The sequence below is a fragment of the Dipodomys merriami genome, unplaced genomic scaffold (genome assembly GCF_024711535.1).
Source record: "Dipodomys merriami isolate MVZ:Mamm:240054 unplaced genomic scaffold, mDipMer1.0.p SCAF_249, whole genome shotgun sequence".
Classification (NCBI taxonomy): Eukaryota; Metazoa; Chordata; class Mammalia; order Rodentia; family Heteromyidae; genus Dipodomys; species Dipodomys merriami.
This window is the reverse complement of record NW_027203926.1, coordinates 1,442,354-1,458,933: the sequence shown is the minus strand read 5'-3', so window position 1 is coordinate 1,458,933 and position 16,580 is coordinate 1,442,354. Positions and strand designations below refer to the sequence as shown.

At 46.6% G+C, this 16,580-nt stretch overlaps 1 protein-coding gene across 2 annotated transcripts in view; it reads left to right on the top strand.

Annotated features, from left to right (window-relative positions):
- The window catches only part of LOC138836119 (delta-1-pyrroline-5-carboxylate synthase), a 41,235-nt gene extending 28,959 nt beyond the window's left edge, over positions 1-12,276 (top strand). For both annotated transcript variants that reach the window (XM_070034636.1, XM_070034635.1), the window contains exons 12-18: positions 596-816; positions 3,011-3,148; positions 5,818-6,013; positions 6,117-6,238; positions 8,264-8,450; positions 9,252-9,347; positions 11,308-12,276. In XM_070034636.1, coding sequence (XP_069890737.1) covers positions 596-816; positions 3,011-3,148; positions 5,818-6,013; positions 6,117-6,238; positions 8,264-8,450; positions 9,252-9,347; positions 11,308-11,489 — 1,142 coding nt within the window. In that variant the 3' untranslated portion in view covers positions 11,490-12,276. The remainder of the gene's footprint in view (positions 1-595; positions 817-3,010; positions 3,149-5,817; positions 6,014-6,116; positions 6,239-8,263; positions 8,451-9,251; positions 9,348-11,307) is intronic.
- The last annotated feature ends 4,304 nt before the right edge of the window (positions 12,277-16,580 follow it).

Here is a 16,580-nt window from a genome sequence, read left to right as displayed (position 1 = left end):
TGTGATGTTTTGTGTGTAGACAAAATTACACTGTGTATATACTACTTCAAATTCTGTGTAAGAGTGTACTGTAATTTAACTTTTGAATTTTGGAAGAAGATATACCTGTGTTGCTGCTTATAGAATAATTCACGCACTATAAAAAGTTACAATCATAAAGACAGACAGGTCTTCAATGTCCTTGAAACCTTACAGCCATCTCTGTGTGTGCATATATGTCTGCAGACATTGGTAGTAGGGTCATGTTGTACCTGCTGTTTCTTAGTTGGCATTTTTCACAGCTTATTATTATACATGATGACTATTATAGCCCCTCATCTGGATCTTGAGATCGAATCCAGTTTCTCCCTATTATGAAATGCTTGTCTTTGTTGCATGCAGTCTTTCATGCAAATGCTAAGCTTTTGGAACTGGGAATGCTGGCCCCAAGGTGTGGATGGCTCACACTGCCAAGCTATTCCCCAGAAAAGCCTGTGGAAATGGCATGAGACTCCTCTGAGTTCCATACAGTCACATGGGTCAGTAAGACATCAGGGGGATGGCTATAGCCTGCCTAGATCCACCTCTTTATCACAAATCCTCATCCCTATTTCAGGGAGACTCGCAACCCCCTTGCTGAAGCGCCTGAGTCTTTCCACATCTAAGCTGAACAGCCTGGCCATCGGGCTGCGGCAGATCGCAGCCTCCTCACACGACAGTGTCGGGCGTGTTTTACGCCGAACTCGAATTGCCAAAAACCTCGAACTAGAACAAGTGACTGTCCCAATTGGCGTTCTACTGGTGATCTTTGAATCTCGCCCTGATTGTCTACCCCAGGTATGTGATTGTGATTAATTAAGGGGAACTGGGGCGTGGGGAGGTAAGGGGGAGTTTAGTTAGAATAATTCATCAGATGTAAGTCTCCTAAAGACTGTTGCAAGTGTAGGAAAGGGAGAGATGCCCTTTTTTTCACCACAAAGGTATTTTGTGTTCTTGATTCTTCCAATAATTCTAAAGTAGGAATTACATATATCCATTTTACAGTAAAAGAAATTGAATGTTAGGGCTGGGAAGGTGGCTCACTGGTAGAGTGCTTACCTTACATGCATGAGGCCCTGGGTTTGATTCCTCAGCACCACATAAGCAGAGAAAGCCAGAAGTGGCACTGTGGCTCAAATTGTAGAGCACTAGCCTTGAGCTGAAGAGCTGAGGGACTACGCCCAGGTCCAGAGTTCAGACCCCACAACCAACAAAAAAAAAAAGAAGGAAAGAAAGAAAGAAAATTAAATGTTATAAAGGTAAATATTACTGACACGGTTAGGCACAGTGGTTTAGCCTATAATCCTACCTACTTAGGAAGCAGAGATTGAGAGGATTATGGTTTGTGGACGACTCAGGTAAAAAGTTTAGGAGACTCCATTTCAACCAATAACAAGCTGGGCTCAGTTGTATAGCTGTCATTCAATTACATGGAAAGCAAAAATAGAATTGTAGTCCAGGCTGGCCTGGCATACGCTTGAAACCCTGTCATACTTGTATGGATGGAGCTGTTGCTGGAGCCCAGATCAATCCATGGCTCTGCAACATGAAAGTAAGTTTCCAAACATCTTAGTTCATGGTGTTCTTTGTTCTCTGACAACCAGTTCTTGCTAGCCTGTTCTAGTCATTTATGTAATAACTGGCCTTGCTCATGTGAAAAAGACCCCTAGCTTATCAGTGTCTCAGATGGATTCCTGGAGGCAAACTAATTAGAAAAAAAAGAACGTGTATGGAAATTGGAATGTAGCACTCTTTAAGGATTGTTGAGAACACATGTATGCAGGTATAAGGGTCCTGCCAGCAACCATGCTGTGAAACACAAGGTAGCCTTAGAGAATGGCGTTACTGGGTTACCTTAAACTCAACTGGACTGTCCAGTAGGATAATAGTCCCACTTTGAGTATAAGGCATGGGGGACCATGGGAATCTGAAACACTCTGTGGAGGTTCTCTGTGCCGTGACTTTAAACTAGCTTCACCAAGACCTCCCCTTTCATGGAGGTCTGTCCTTGACCCCTGGCTGACACTGTCATACCACCCCGGTAGCCAAATGCCTACCTTGTAGAAATGCCCAGAGGTGATAGTAAAACTCCTCTGTGCTAGGATAAATGGTCCTGAGTGTGTGAGGGCTCTGTCCACAGAGTGCCTGCCACTAGGCACATACCATAGCTGATTGCTTGAGGGAGTACGGTTTTCTCTGCTGCCAAAGCTTCTCCCCCTGGGATCTTAGCTCTCAGTGGCAATACAGAATCTACAAATCCTAAAATTTGGATGCAGAATATGCTATGTATGCATTTATCTGCAGAATTAAGGACTCCTAACCTGAAGATGAACGTGGACAAGCAGTTTTTTAGTAAAGTTGTTTTCCCTGCCCTATGAAATCATTTATCCCAAGAGAATTCAGAAAAGTAAGCTTCAACCTTAGGATTGGTGTCACTAACTCTGCTTGGGGAGGGTAACTAACCCATCTCTCAGGAGACCACACATAGTACGTGCTCCCTCGCCTCCATGACTGTCCGGGGCTGACAGGAGCTCTAGTCTTCTCCATTCTCTTAGTACTTGGGTGTAACTCAGTGGTAGAGTACTTTCCAGGTATGTATAAGGCCCTGGGTTTAATCTCCAGCACCACAAACCAAACAAAACAAATGAAAACCAATTCCAGGATCAGAATAGAATGTGCCCAACAGTGCTGCTCAACCTGGACAGAATCAAGTGACGCAAATGCTTCTTTGGCCTCATGGTGGCCAAGGTGGCTGGAAACCTCATGGCCCTGACTACTGAATTCAGGTCAGATTGCTAATGGTACTGAGGAAGCTGTAGAGGTTAGTTCCTCAGTATGATGCCCAGAGGGGCTTGGGTTTAAAGTGGGGTAATTTTAATTCCCTGGGATGATGTGAAAGTGTGAGCATAGTAAACAGTGTTCTGGACAAATGCTCACATTATTGTTTCTCTTGTTTTTCCCTTTGATCACTGCTGCTCCCATTGATCTACAGGTGGCCGCCTTGGCTATTGCGAGTGGTAACGGCTTGTTACTCAAAGGAGGGAAGGAGGCTGCACACAGCAACCGGATTCTTCACCTCCTCACCCAGGAGGCGCTCTCAATCCATGGCGTCAAGGATGCCGTTCAGCTGGTAGGTGTCCAGAGTGAGCCAAGTCATGTCTTAGGGAACATGAAGAAAGCTTAGGCCAAAACACTTCTACAGCCAGCTCCATTGGAGTGGGGCAGATTCTGTGAGCCAGCGGACATGAGGCCGTTCAGCAGAGCCAGAAGGCTCACCCAGACAGCTGTGTCCTGTCCCTGCTAGTTTATAAGGGTGTTGATTAAGTCTTCATCCTTTAAGTCATAGCATGACAGACCCTGAGTGTGAGGCCTGGGTTCTTCTCATTGCTCCAGTGATGTAATTTCATTAGGTGCACTTTAAGACAGTTGGTCATATTCCGTCATGCATAAGAAGGCGATCGTGAAGCCACCTCTGTCATTGTGGTCACTCTGTAGAGTTACCCCGAGAGGTTTGATAGTAACAGCTATGGTTCATTGAGCCCTCAGGACAGCCCTTCAAGGAAAACACCATTAGTTACTAGACCCATTTCCTCCATGGGAAAAAAGCATGCGCCAAAAGAAGGATTTGCCCAAAGCCACCCTGTCTGTGATTTCAACCTAGGCCACCTCCAGATCCTTCTCTTTTTTTCTATGGATCCCCTCACTCTAGCACCTCAGGAGTCTGCCAGCAGCTGGGAGAAGGATTCTATCCAGTCGTACTGCTTGGCCAGTGTCAAATGTGGTTTCTGTGTGGCAGCAAAGTGGTTAGAGAGAGCTCAGACTTTAGGGATTTGAATTCCAGTTCCAGGGCTTTCTAGCTTAGATAGGCTTCCACTCTCTTTTCCCCTCTTCCTCCTCTCTAATCCTCCTTTCTTCTCTCCTTCCCCCTTTTCCCCCCCTTCTCTTTTGTTCCTGGCCTTTTTCCCTGCAGAGGTGTAACAAACCTAAAGTAACATATACAGATCTTAACTATAACCTTTTTAAAGTATCATGTAAGATCCTCAGTGACTGTATCCGTGTACATGAATAACCATGAGTTGTGTCAACATGTAGCCCAGTGCCAGCATGCCAGCAAGCTCCTTTCTGTCTTTCCCAGCTACTGTGCTCTACCCATGCCCCAAAGGCAACCACTTTTTTTTTTTTTTTTTTTTTTTTGGTCAGTCCTGGGGCTTGAACTTGGGCCTGGGCACTGTCCCTCAGCACTTAAGCTCCAGGCTAGTGCTCTACCACTTGAGCCACAGAAAAAAAAAAAACTTCTGGTTTTCTGGTGGTTTATTGGAGGTAAGAGTTTCATGGCTTTTCCTGCCTGGGCTGGATCTCAGATCCCGATCTCAGCCTTCTGAGTAGCTAGGATTATAGGAGTGAGCCATCAGTGCCCGGTGGCAACCACTTTTTTGACTGCTGACACATTCAATTACTTTTGCCTGTTCTTAAATAGAAATGGAGTCATTCAAAATGTACTTGTATAATGTATATCATTTGCTCATCCTGCATCATGACTTTCACCCATATTACCACGTCTAGCAATGATTTCCCTTTCATTGCATTGTAATATTCTAGTCACATAAATGTACTACAGCTCATCCTTTCCTCTGTTGGTGACTTCTTTGGATTGCTTCCAGTTTGGGGATCTGTGGAATAAAATTGCCAAGAACATTCTGGCACATATCTTTCTGCTGTAGAAATAACATAACCAGATGAAGCACAATTAAAAATCCAAGAAGATGGGCTGGGAATGTGACTTAGTTGGCAGAGTGCTTGCCTCACATGCATGAAGCCCTAGGTTTGATTCCTCAGTACCACATACACAGAAAAAGCTAGAAGTGGCACTGTGGATCAAGTGGTAGAGTGCTAGCCTTAAGCAAAAAGAAGATCAGGAACAGTGCCCAGGCCCTGAGTTCAAGCCCCAGCACTGGAAAATTTTAAAAAATCAAGAAGAAAAAGCAAAATGCCCATAATCCCACTGTCCTGCCATAAGCACTTTATAGTCGGTCCAGTCACTGTCCCATGTTAGGGTTGTCACAGATGTTCTAAGCTGAAACTCCTCAGCAAGACTCAGGGTTTCTTTGAGGCCACGGAGAACTGGCAGAGCAGTTACTGAAGCAATTCTTACAGCTGGCACTGATAGAGACTGCCTTCACTTCCACAGGCAATACTTGGAACCTCCTCTGACATTTCATTAGCCCTGAGACATGGCTAGCTTCTCTTCTAGACTCTGAGCTCTGGGAGAGAAGGGACAAATCTGCATGTCTCTGTTATACAGAGACAGCACCAAAGCAGTTAGAATCTGGTTAGCATTTGCTGGATGTCATTTCAGTCCCCACAGTCAGGAAATTAATCATGATTTCAGAATAAGTTTGTAGTGCTCAGGATATTTAGTATTGATCTATAAAATGGAAGTTGCTATTCGTGTGTGTGTGTGTGTGTGTGTGTGTGTGTGTGTGTGTGTGTGTGTGTGTGTGTGTGTGTGTGTGTGTGTGTGTGTGTGTGTGTGTGTGTGTGTGTGTGTGTGTGTGTGTGTGTGTGTGTGTGTGTGTGTGTGTGTGTGTGTGTGTGTGTGTGTCCTGGGGCTTGAACTCAGAGCCTGGGCACTGACTCTGAGTTTATATGTTTTTTGCGACAAAGTCTGGCCAAACTGGTCTCAAACTTATAATTTCTGCCTCAGCCTCCTAACTACTGGAATACTGGAATTACGAGTGTGTGCTATTATATTCAACTCAGAAAATGTCAACTTTAGCTTTTGATTTGTTCTCCCTTCAGGTGAATACTCGAGAAGAAGTTGAAGATCTCTGCCGCCTAGACAATATGATAGATCTGATCATTCCTCGCGGCTCTTCCCAGCTGGTCAGAGACATCCAGAAAGCTGCAAAGGGGATTCCAGTGATGGGACACAGTGAAGGGATCTGCCACATGTTTGTGGATTCAGAGGCCAGTGTCGACAAGGTCACCAGACTTGGTGAGCTGGACAGAATCTACCATGTAGTGAGCACGAAATAGTGAAACCTTCTATGCCTGTGGATTGTGTACACTGATAGAATTCTTTGCTCTTCTTCTTTCAGTCCGAGACTCTAAGTGTGAATATCCAGCTGCCTGTAATGCTCTGGAGACTTTGCTGATCCATCGGGATCTGCTGAGAACACCACTGTTCGACCAGATCATTGATATGCTGAGAGTGGAGCAGGTAAGGGACCCAGGACCACCACTAGGACATCTCCTCCTGTCTATGAAACTAGACCACGAGCAGCCACTTCACGTAGTCTCAAGCCTATACTTAATATGAAGTTCTGAGTGGGTAAGACATAGCCCACCCTCAGGCAGTCTGGTGGGTGGGCCAAACAGACAGTCAGATCAGCTATGAAAATGTAGGGCCTTCTGTGCCACGAGGGGTCAGAGGTAAGATGGCGCAGACTGAGTACTGGCTTTCTGCCCATCTTTTATTCTAGTAGCAAAGTTGATGTTTCCAAGCAGACATTCGTTTGAGTTTCATTGTGCAGAAATGTTTTCAAATTCAAAATTAGTATGTATTCATGCTCCCCCAAAATGCCTTCTATTACCAATATTTATGTCCTTAATGCTATGATGTTTGGGGTCAGCAATTTGTGTACTGTCCCCTCTGGACTATATTTGTACCAAGCACTAAGGTAGTAAACAAACCAGATGCAGTATGTTTATTTCAAACATAAATGTGTGCTCTGTCCTGCATTCATGACTACGAAGTAAGAGAAGTTTTCAAGGCAAAATGGGCAATCTGTTCAACTTCCTGCATGGATGCACTTCCAACTGGACAGCCAGTGCCATGGCACAGTATGGAATTTAGTGGGCTAGCGCAGCAATAGGCAAGGTGCTTACTGCCCTTGGTTGCTTTGACCCTTACATGTCTCTTCCTTTCTGTTCTGTTGCTGGAAGAGAAGGCTCCAGTCTGCTTAGAGATATGGCATGGTCCCAGTGAGGATGAGGATGTAAAAGAATTGTTTTGAAAATGAAAATGCACCCAACAGTAAAAGAAAGTTCAATCACATGCTCCCTCACATTAGGACTCCTGTTTTATATTACCAGCCCATTTGGCAGGGTACTTATGGGTGGCCAGGTACCAGTGAACTCGACTGGACAGGAGGAAGGCTCTCTTTGGGCCAGGACCAAGCTCCTGGTCTTAATATGAACAAGCCTTTCCTATCCTCAGTCATCAAAATGAGGATTGCCTTGAAATGCCTCAACCCAAAATAAGTTAGTGCAGTGCCTTTGTGGGCAGGAGGGAAGGCCCACCCATGCCTTGATTGGGGATGGGGAACGTTGTTGGGTTGTAGCTCTGGAAGGAGTGGGGGTCCCAGGTCAAAAATGTATCTGAGATCAGGCTTTAAAACAATGAGGACAGCTCAGACACCATTTGTTAACATTGGAATCAAGGCAAGAGCTTTAGCCAAAGAATCTAGGCGTGCACTATGTCAGACACAAGGCCTCAATGGGGTCAGCCCTGTGCCTAGCAGTCAGTAAGCATCCGAGGATCCCAGCACTCCTAATAGGAGCAGGGGCAGTGTAACAGTGCACAGCCTGGAGCTCACTGGGCCAGCTAGAAATCCGACAGGGAACTAGTGTTTGAGGTATTATCTCAAGCTCTGCTTACCTAAAAAACAAACCAGGCATGAGTGGCTCACACCTAGCTACTCAAGAGGCTAATACTTGGGAACATTGCAGTTTGAAGTCCATGACATTCCATCTCCATTTTTAGCAAGAAGCTGTGCCAGAGATGTGGCTCAAATGGTAGATCACCAGCCTTGAGTGAAAAACTGAATAAGAGCACAAAGGTCCTGAATTCATGCCCCAGTACCTGCACAAAATCACCACAACCCCTAGGGCTTTTCCAGGGTACAGAGAAGACATGGATATATGTGTTGTGTGAGTCCAGTAGCTTGCTCCTACACTGCCGGGAGTGGGCGCTTTATAGTGAAGTGTGTCAAATGCCAGAAGTTGAGGGCTTATGTCTCGCACACTTGTAATACTCAAATGCTCCTGTTTCAGCTTGAAGGCCCATTGCTGGCTAGTGGCCAGCAAGCCCTCACCCCAGCAGGGCGCACGCAGTGGCAGCAAGCAGCAAGGCACTTCAGTCCTTCCGGCCCCTAGGGCTATTCTGGGCTGCATCACCCAGGCCCTGCTGCTTGTAGGTTTTTGTAGTGTTTATGTTGTGGTCCCTGGACTCCCTCTGTTCCAGGTGAAAATTCACGCAGGTCCCAAGTTTGCCTCCTACCTGACCTTCAGTCCCTCGGAAGTGAAGTCACTCCGGACAGAGTACGGGGACCTGGAGCTGTGCATTGAAGTGGTGGACGGTGTTCAGGAAGCCATCGAACACATCCACAAGTACGGCAGCTCTCACACGGATGTCATCGTCACAGAGAATGGTCAGTGTGCCAGCACTCACTCCAGCCTGGCTCAATTTGTCCACTTCAGATCTGTGGGTGGTCTGCAGCTCTCAGGCCCTGGGGCCTGCAGGAAAACAGTCCCACACACTGCCACAATCACATTTGGTGCTTTGTCAAGTGCTTTCACATGTGCTGTTCCTTTATTTTGCCCCACCATCCCTCAGGGAGGCAGGGCCAGGGATGATTAGCAGCACTGTGAACAATGTGTTGGAGAACTTGGCATCTGTATCCATGCAGCTATCTTGCAGGTATTTAAAAGAACCCATTCCACAGCTAAGGAAAGCAAGGCCCTGGAAGGTAAGGACATAAACAGTTCTGCATATTTATTCTCACCCTGCAAATAACGTATTAGGGACAGTCCAGGTGTCAGGGCCTTGAGATTTGGTGGTGAAGAAAACATATGGTCCCAGAGGTATTCATAGCCAGTTCACTAGAGATCGTAACCACACCACCAGTAACAGCTGCTAGCATTTACTGAGCATTTACTGTGAGTGCTCCCGAGTTCCCTCTTACTTCATCCTCTCATACCTGCACACCATGTGACCAAGGTAATGTCCATCCCTCTTCACTCAGGCACAGAGATGTTCAGACACCTGGACCTTGCAGGCAACACAGCACAGGGGCAGGCTTGGCACACCTCTGGGACTGATGGTGGTGCTTTGCCATCTTCCTCATCAAGCCTTTCCCTGGAGAACACAGGAGGCCCCCGGCTGGCCTGGACCCTCCCAGCTCTGTCCCTGGGGAGTGACCGTTCTAACTCAGTTTCTCTCCACCCTGCAGAGAAAACAGCAGAGTTCTTCCTCCAGCATGTAGACAGTGCCTGTGTGTTCTGGAATGCCAGCACTCGCTTCTCTGATGGCTACCGCTTTGGGCTGGGTAAGAGGGACTCATCCCAGGATGGTGGGAGCTGGAAACACCTCCCCGTACTCCCTCTTCTGTGACAAACCTGATAGAGACAGACAGGCAAGGCAGGGAGAATACTCATTACCCACATTTCCTTTTTCATACACGGACACAAGTCAAAGCCACAAAATAGTTTGCCTCAAATCCCACAAGTTGTGTTCAGATTGCTCCCACCCCCGTACAAGCAGAGCTTGTCTTGTCTTTGTGCACAGAGCATGACAGATACACATGCCACGGTCCTTTGACAACACTGCCATTGCAGACTAACTGCTTCGGGGTGCCTGTGAGATAGGAACCGCAGAACAGCGCAAGACGTGCACTGAGTCTACATACCAGCATCAAAAGCCCATAGGTAGAGGGTTGTGATCTAGAGTGCATGCACTCTCCAGCACCAACACACACACACACACACACACACAGAAAAGCTCGAGGTCAAGGTAATGTCTACAACAGTCTTTGAAATGAAAATCTTAGATAGCCTTCTCCCTCCTGCCATTATCTATGCCAGTTCTCTATAGTGTACAGGTTATTTAGGCCATCTAGTTGTCCTAGGGTACTCTTTTACTAGACTCCATTAAGACATTTATGACTCACTTTGAATAGATAATCTGTCCAGAACAGCCCTTCTCACTGGATTACTAATAGTTATTAAAGGGAAATTTCCCCAGTCATTCTTAGCCACTAGACTGTTGTCTCCTTGGGACTTTGATGTAATTATCACAGCACTTGCACTGATGTTTGTATCATGTTATGAAAAGGAAATAGCCACATACTTGTAAGGGCTGAGTTTGCTGGCACTCAAGTGGGAATCCAGGATGAGAGAAAAGCAAAAGAACACTCCATCATCCTTCCAGCACCAACTCAGAGTCATGGCCAAAATGCTGGCTCAGTCAAGTTCCTATAAGGCACGTCGAGGACAGGGACAGTTATTTGTAGAGCTTTCACTGTGTCCAACATTGTGCCAAGCACATTGCTTGTATTCTCTGGCTGAGTTCTGCAGAAAGGAATTAATCGGGTTTTGTTTTTTTGGGTTTTTTTGTTTTTGTTTTTTGTCGGTCATGGAGCCTGAACTCTGGACCTGGTCTCTGTCCCTCAGCTCTTCAGCTCAAGGCTAGCGCTCTACCACTTCAGCTACAGTGCCACTTCTGGCTTTTTCTGCTTATGTGGTGCTGAGGAATCGAACTCAGGGTCTCATGCATGCAAGGCAAGCACTCTACCACTGAGCCACCATTCCAGCCCCGGAATTAATCATTTTTTTACTCATTTTCCAGCTGATAAAGCTGAAGCTTGAGGGATGAAATTAGTGATGTGCCCAGAATCCCATGGCCTCAGTGTTCTGAAGTCAGAACCTGAGTGGTGCTGACCCTCCCTTGGCCATCTCCACTGAATACAGCACAGAGCACTAAGCCAGATCCAGGAAACCTCTGGTGTCTCCTGAGTCTAAGCTAGGAGCAAGAGAGAGGAAATGAACAATAACCATTCATGCAAGGAACTGCAAGTGCCCGTGTGTTGAGAATTCAAAGAATATTAAGTTCGATCATACCCTCCACTTTTGATTTCTTAAGATTATGTAGGGAAAGCCAGGAATAATCCTAGAAACCCAAGAAGGCTGAGGCCAGCTTGGACACAATAACAAGATTGTCCCCTCGTCCCTCCCCAGACCAGAAGTCACAATATGATACACAAATGAGATGCTAAACTGATGGCAGAGACCATACCCTTAGGCTATCACTGAGATAAAGTACAGAAGAGAGGCCGCATACCATGTGTAGTATGGGAACAGAGGGACTCCAGCTGGCCTGGCAAGGACGGGTGAGGAGGTGGCAGGGAATGAGGGTGTCTGATGAGGAGAATGAAGTGCCGTGCTGTGGGTCTGGTTCAGGCAGAAAGCAGAGCAAGGAAAGAGCCCCACTTTCTCCATGCTTCTTTGCAGGAGCGGAAGTGGGAATCAGCACATCGCGGATCCATGCCCGGGGGCCTGTGGGTCTGGAGGGACTGCTTACTACAAAGTGGCTCCTTCGAGGGCAAGACCACGTGGTCTCAGACTTCTCCGAGCATGGCAACTTAAAGTACCTTCATGAGAACCTCCCTGTTCCCCAGAGAAACACCAACTGAGAGCAGCAACCAGGAATGTTCCATGAGGTCTTTACACTTTGACTAGTCGATAAGCCCTCTGGGAGTGAAGCCAGACCTTCTCCCTACCTCCTAGAAGGGTCTGCCCATTGGGAAGGGCAACTCAGTACTTCTGGCTCAATTTGGTACTGTCAGTCTTGGTATTCTCCATTCCAGTCTTTAGTAAAGAGAGTGATTGCTACAGATGGGTCCTTTACTTTGCTCAGTCCAATTCCCTCCCTTGGTAGAAACAAAGGCCCGGTGTCCTTCGGGAAAACCCTGACTGCTTTTTTATCACCTCAGTGAGGTCAAATCTCTCGGCATGTGCTAGCTCCTAGGGCTGCCCTCCCTCCTAAGTTTCCACATTTCAGTTCATCGCTGCCACACATGGTCATCTTCAGTCGTAGAAGAGGGACAGCTCTTCTTAGGACTCTCAGCAGAAACAGTGACTGAATGAATGAACTGTTATTTCCACCAGGAAGATTGGCCTCTATGTGTTGGTGGGGTAGGTAAATAAACACGTCAGACATCCAGAGCCAGGAGGCACCCGGGGCCCATGACACATTTGTAACCTGAGCTACAGACAGTTGAGACAAGTTCCAGGCTGTTCTACCAAGTGGGAGGAATATCCACAGCAATTATGCCTGAAATTTTTATATGAATTATTTTGTCATCCTGTCCTTTTCCTCCAGAACAAAGATTACAGGATTATTTTAATACTTTGGATTCTTCTCCCCACCCCTACTCTCCCTTTTTTTTTTTTTTTTTTTTGAGAAATAAAGTTCTTATGAAAAGCCTGTGTGCATGATTTTTTCCTTATTTGTCCTTGCCCAAGACAGCCCCTTCCCTCCCCAGTGGCCCTCCACACTTTGGCACGTTCTGTGCTCCGGAAATTGGCTAAGAAAAGAGAATCTGCAGATGCAGCCGAGGCAAAGAATGCAGGAAAGGGAACCCCAACAGCCTGGAGGCTGGGGGTGTGGTGATGGTCTGAGGCCTGTGGGTTGTGTCCAGCCCTGGCCCTAGCTGACATCCTCCTCTGCCTGTCCTGCTACCTCAGGATCAGCTGACAGCTCTGCCTCTCCCCTCCTTCCCCTGGCTCCTGTCTTTAGGGTCTGTGGTGCCCAGCAGTCTGCAGCTAGAGCACTTTTTGTCTCGTGGGGACCCTCCAAAAGAAATAAGCATCACTGACATGTTACTGCTTATCCACTGGGGATGTTTTATAAGCACAAGAATTACGGTGTCATGTGGAACATGTTCCCAGGATGGCTTCAAACTCTACCTCTCATCCAGACCCTTACATGGTCTGGCAAGCCTCCCACCCAGCCTGCCCTACCCTGTGCAGAGAATTCTGGCATAGCTTGCCTGAAAAGGCAATAAACAAGGTCGTGCTGAAACTATATTGCAAATACCACAACAGCTCCCGACCAGACAACACATGCCGCAGGAGTCTAAAATAGAAAGCAGCCCAAGAGAGCTGCAGCCCACAGGGAAGACCTGCAGAAGGCAGGCATGGAGCTGGGCCCTGGGAAGAAAGCCTGGTAGTGATGAGTGGGCAGGTTGCCTGGCAAGCAAAGATCTGGGGGTGAGGATGAAACTGACAGGATCAGAGAAACTGGGGAGCAGAGGCTATACAGGTCATGAGTAAACAGGAAGGCAACGTCTTGGACAGCAGTATTGGTAAACCTCTAGTGGAGCCCTCTGTTTTGGTGGCATGGTTTGGGGTTTGGCCTGGAAAGACTGGGCCATCCGCATTCTCCCTTTATCCACAGAAGCAAAGAACTTCTAAGGGGGTCCAGGGCAGCCATAGTTTTGCAAGTAGCTACACTCTTACTCGCTAGGAAGATGCTTTGTGTTCTGAAATCCTTCCTGTTCTTGTCCAAGCTGCCAACTTGTAACACATGTCACCAAACTAAATCCTGAGATTTCCCCCTCCCACACCAAGGGCAAATCAATACATAAACCTTCTGGAATATGTAAAAGTTCATAGTTTTACATGGGTTTATATTTCCTGTTGAAGTATCTGAGCTACACATTAGTATGAAGACACTGATGAGCTGGACAGCCAGGGTTGAATTAGGATAGGTGGTGGTTGCTTTATATGTCCCTTATTCTGTAGTGTGCCTGTCCAGTCGGTGGTGTCAGAATGGGGATACTGCTCTCCCCTATTCTGCTGAATCACAGTTCTCTGTTCCCTGCTTATAGTGATTACTTCAGGACTGGCCAACAACATGCCAATTAAGGTTTTATTTGGTTATGAGAAAACTATCTTCCTATGAGGCCCAGACTAAGTCTCTAAGAGGATGCTGAGATGTAAGTTGGTGGTATAGCACCACCTGTGCATGCACAAGGCCCTTGCTTTGTTGTTCAATACTTTAAAATCCTGCCAAGTATCCAACACACACACAGCTGGGCACCAGTCCACTCACACCTATAATTCTAGCTACTCAAATAGGAGGATTGAAGTTCAAGAGCAGCTCAGGCAAAAAGTTCATGAACCTCCATCTCAACCAACAGCTGGGTGCAATGATGTGTGGCTCATCCCCAGCTATGTGGGAGACAGGTCTGTAGGACTAGGGTTCCAGGCTAGGCTGAGCAAAAAAGTTTTACTCATCTCAAGAGAAAAGGCTTGGAGCCAGGCACCAGGGGCCAGTGGCTCACACCTGTAATCCTAGCTACTCAGGAGGCTGAGATATGAGGATCTTGGTTCAAAGCCAGCCCAGGCAGGAGAGTCCATGAGACTCTTATCTCCAATAAACCGCCAGAAAACTGGAAGTGGCTCTGTGGCTCAAATGGTAGAGTGCTAGCCTTGAGCTGAAGAGCTCAGGGACAGCACCCAGTCCCAGAGTTCAAGCCCCACAACCAACAAGAACAACAAAAGAATAAGCTGGGTAAGATGATAGATGTCTATATACCCCACTTCATAAATGGTTCTACTAATATTAGGCATGGCCTTGGCACAAAGCAAGCACTCAATGAAGGAGAGTTGGTCGTCTATTATCCCCAGGTGCCCCGTCACGTAGTTGGCTCTGTTCTCCAGGAGAAACCAGGTTTTTGTTACCTGTGAGGCTCTGTTCAAAGCTGGAACTTCTTATCCCTGCTGTGTCTGCTCACCAGGCCAGCCTTGCCCGCTCCATGAGCAGTGAGAAAGAGAGCGCAGACCTTTAAGCACCTGAGGTGAGTGGGTGGCTGTTATTGAGAGCAGGAGGCAACAGAGAACCTATTTTGAGCCTGAGAAAGAGGTAAGTTCTGGTGAACAGCCCCTGAACGAGGAAAGGTGATTCTGGGAGGGGCTGGAGAGGAAGCAGGCTGCTGAACTTCAGCTTTGGGAGCAAAGATACTGGGTTTCTGGTTAATTATGCATATGCACTAGTATATAATATAAAATAAATGCAGTGGGTGCCCTCAAGTGAAAATTCTCATTTAAGTCTCTAAGCAAACACACAGGCTTTGTATATTTGATCAAGTGATCTGGAAATCTTAACAAGCTAAGACTTTCTATTTGTTAATTTTGTTTTTACTTAGGGACAAATGTTTGCGCCATTATTACTCAAATGCTTCTCAGGTGTAAGTGGAACATATATTTCTGGGTCGTATTTTGTGCCTGGTTTGGGGAGATTGTCTGTTGCAGTAACTACAGCTGGGACAAGCAACAGAAACTCCAGCTGAAACTTGGTGGTTTTGTTGTTGTTGTTTGTTTGTTTTTTCCAGTCCTGGGGCTTGAACTCAGTGCCTGGGCACTGTCCCTGAGCTTCTTTTGCTCAAGGCTAGCACTCTATCACTTGAGCCACAATGCCACTTCTGGCTTTTTCAGTTTATTTGGTACTGAGGAATCGAACCCAGGGCTTCATGCATGCTGGGCAAGCACTCTACCACCAAGCCACGTTCCCAGCCCTGAAACTAGTTTTAATAAAATCCAAAATGTATTTGTCCATACACCTGATTGTGTAAGTCCAGAAGTATATTGTTTAGGTATGGTTTGGGCAGTAGTTCTCAAGCTTTAGAGTTTTCTAAATTAGCTGTAAGGATTGTTAAAAGAAAATGCCTAGTCAATACACCTGGCATAACAGCTTGAGATTTTTGTGCCCAGTAAGTTTCTGGGCACTGCCACTGTGACTGCCATTGTTCTAGGTCCATACTTTTGGGGTGTTTGGGAGGTAATTAGGTTTAAATGAGACCCTGAGATCAGGGCCCTCATGATGGAGTCAGTTCTCTCCTAACTTGAGATACCACTGAGAGCTTTATCTATGCCATGTGAGGACACAGCAAGAAGACTAGGCTGCCTGCCACAAGCTGGACACCAAACCCTCACCAGGAACCAAACCAGCCAGAGCCTTGACTTGGATTTCCAAGTCATTTTGGACTTCCCAAGCTCCAGACTATGAGAAGTAAATTTCTGTTCTTTGAACTACCCAACTGCTGTGCTCATTATGGACAGTACAAAAAGCGTGCCACAAGGAGTCACGGATTTGGAAGACTGGCCTTTCAGAAATGGAGTCATGTATTCCAAGCAAAAATGATGTGTAGGAAGAGCATGTATTCTGGACTTACGTGAGAAGGCATTGCCTTTTGTAAGTCGTGTGAACTTTACGAAATTACTTGTACTGAGATGAACCTAATTTCCTTCTTTAGAACAAAGGAGACAACTACTACCTACCTTAAAGGTTTCCTGTCAGGAAAACATCAAGTAGTAGAGCAGATGCCTGACAGCTCATGGGAGGAGTGTCACTAGGGTTGGCCATGATGCTGCCAACTGGTGCACCTGTGTTTCCCACTGAGCCCACTGATGAGCCACGCGTCCAGGTGCCATTCAGTCCGTGTTGAAAAGGACACCTGGGACAAAGGGATGATGAGGAAGAAGCCTTTCCTGAGATCCATGGATCATTGGAAACACCAGCTGGAGGCTGGCAGCCTACAATTATCTACTGTTTCTTTTGACTTCATCTTGTCCTTACAAGCTGAGAAGTGCATTGCTCTTAGCTGTGAACTTGCCCTGTCAAGTCTCTTGTAGTGGAAGATTGTTACAATGTCACTCTTCTTCTAGTGCTTCCGGCAAAAATCAGTGAATAACTTTACTTTTAAATTAGTGTATATTCA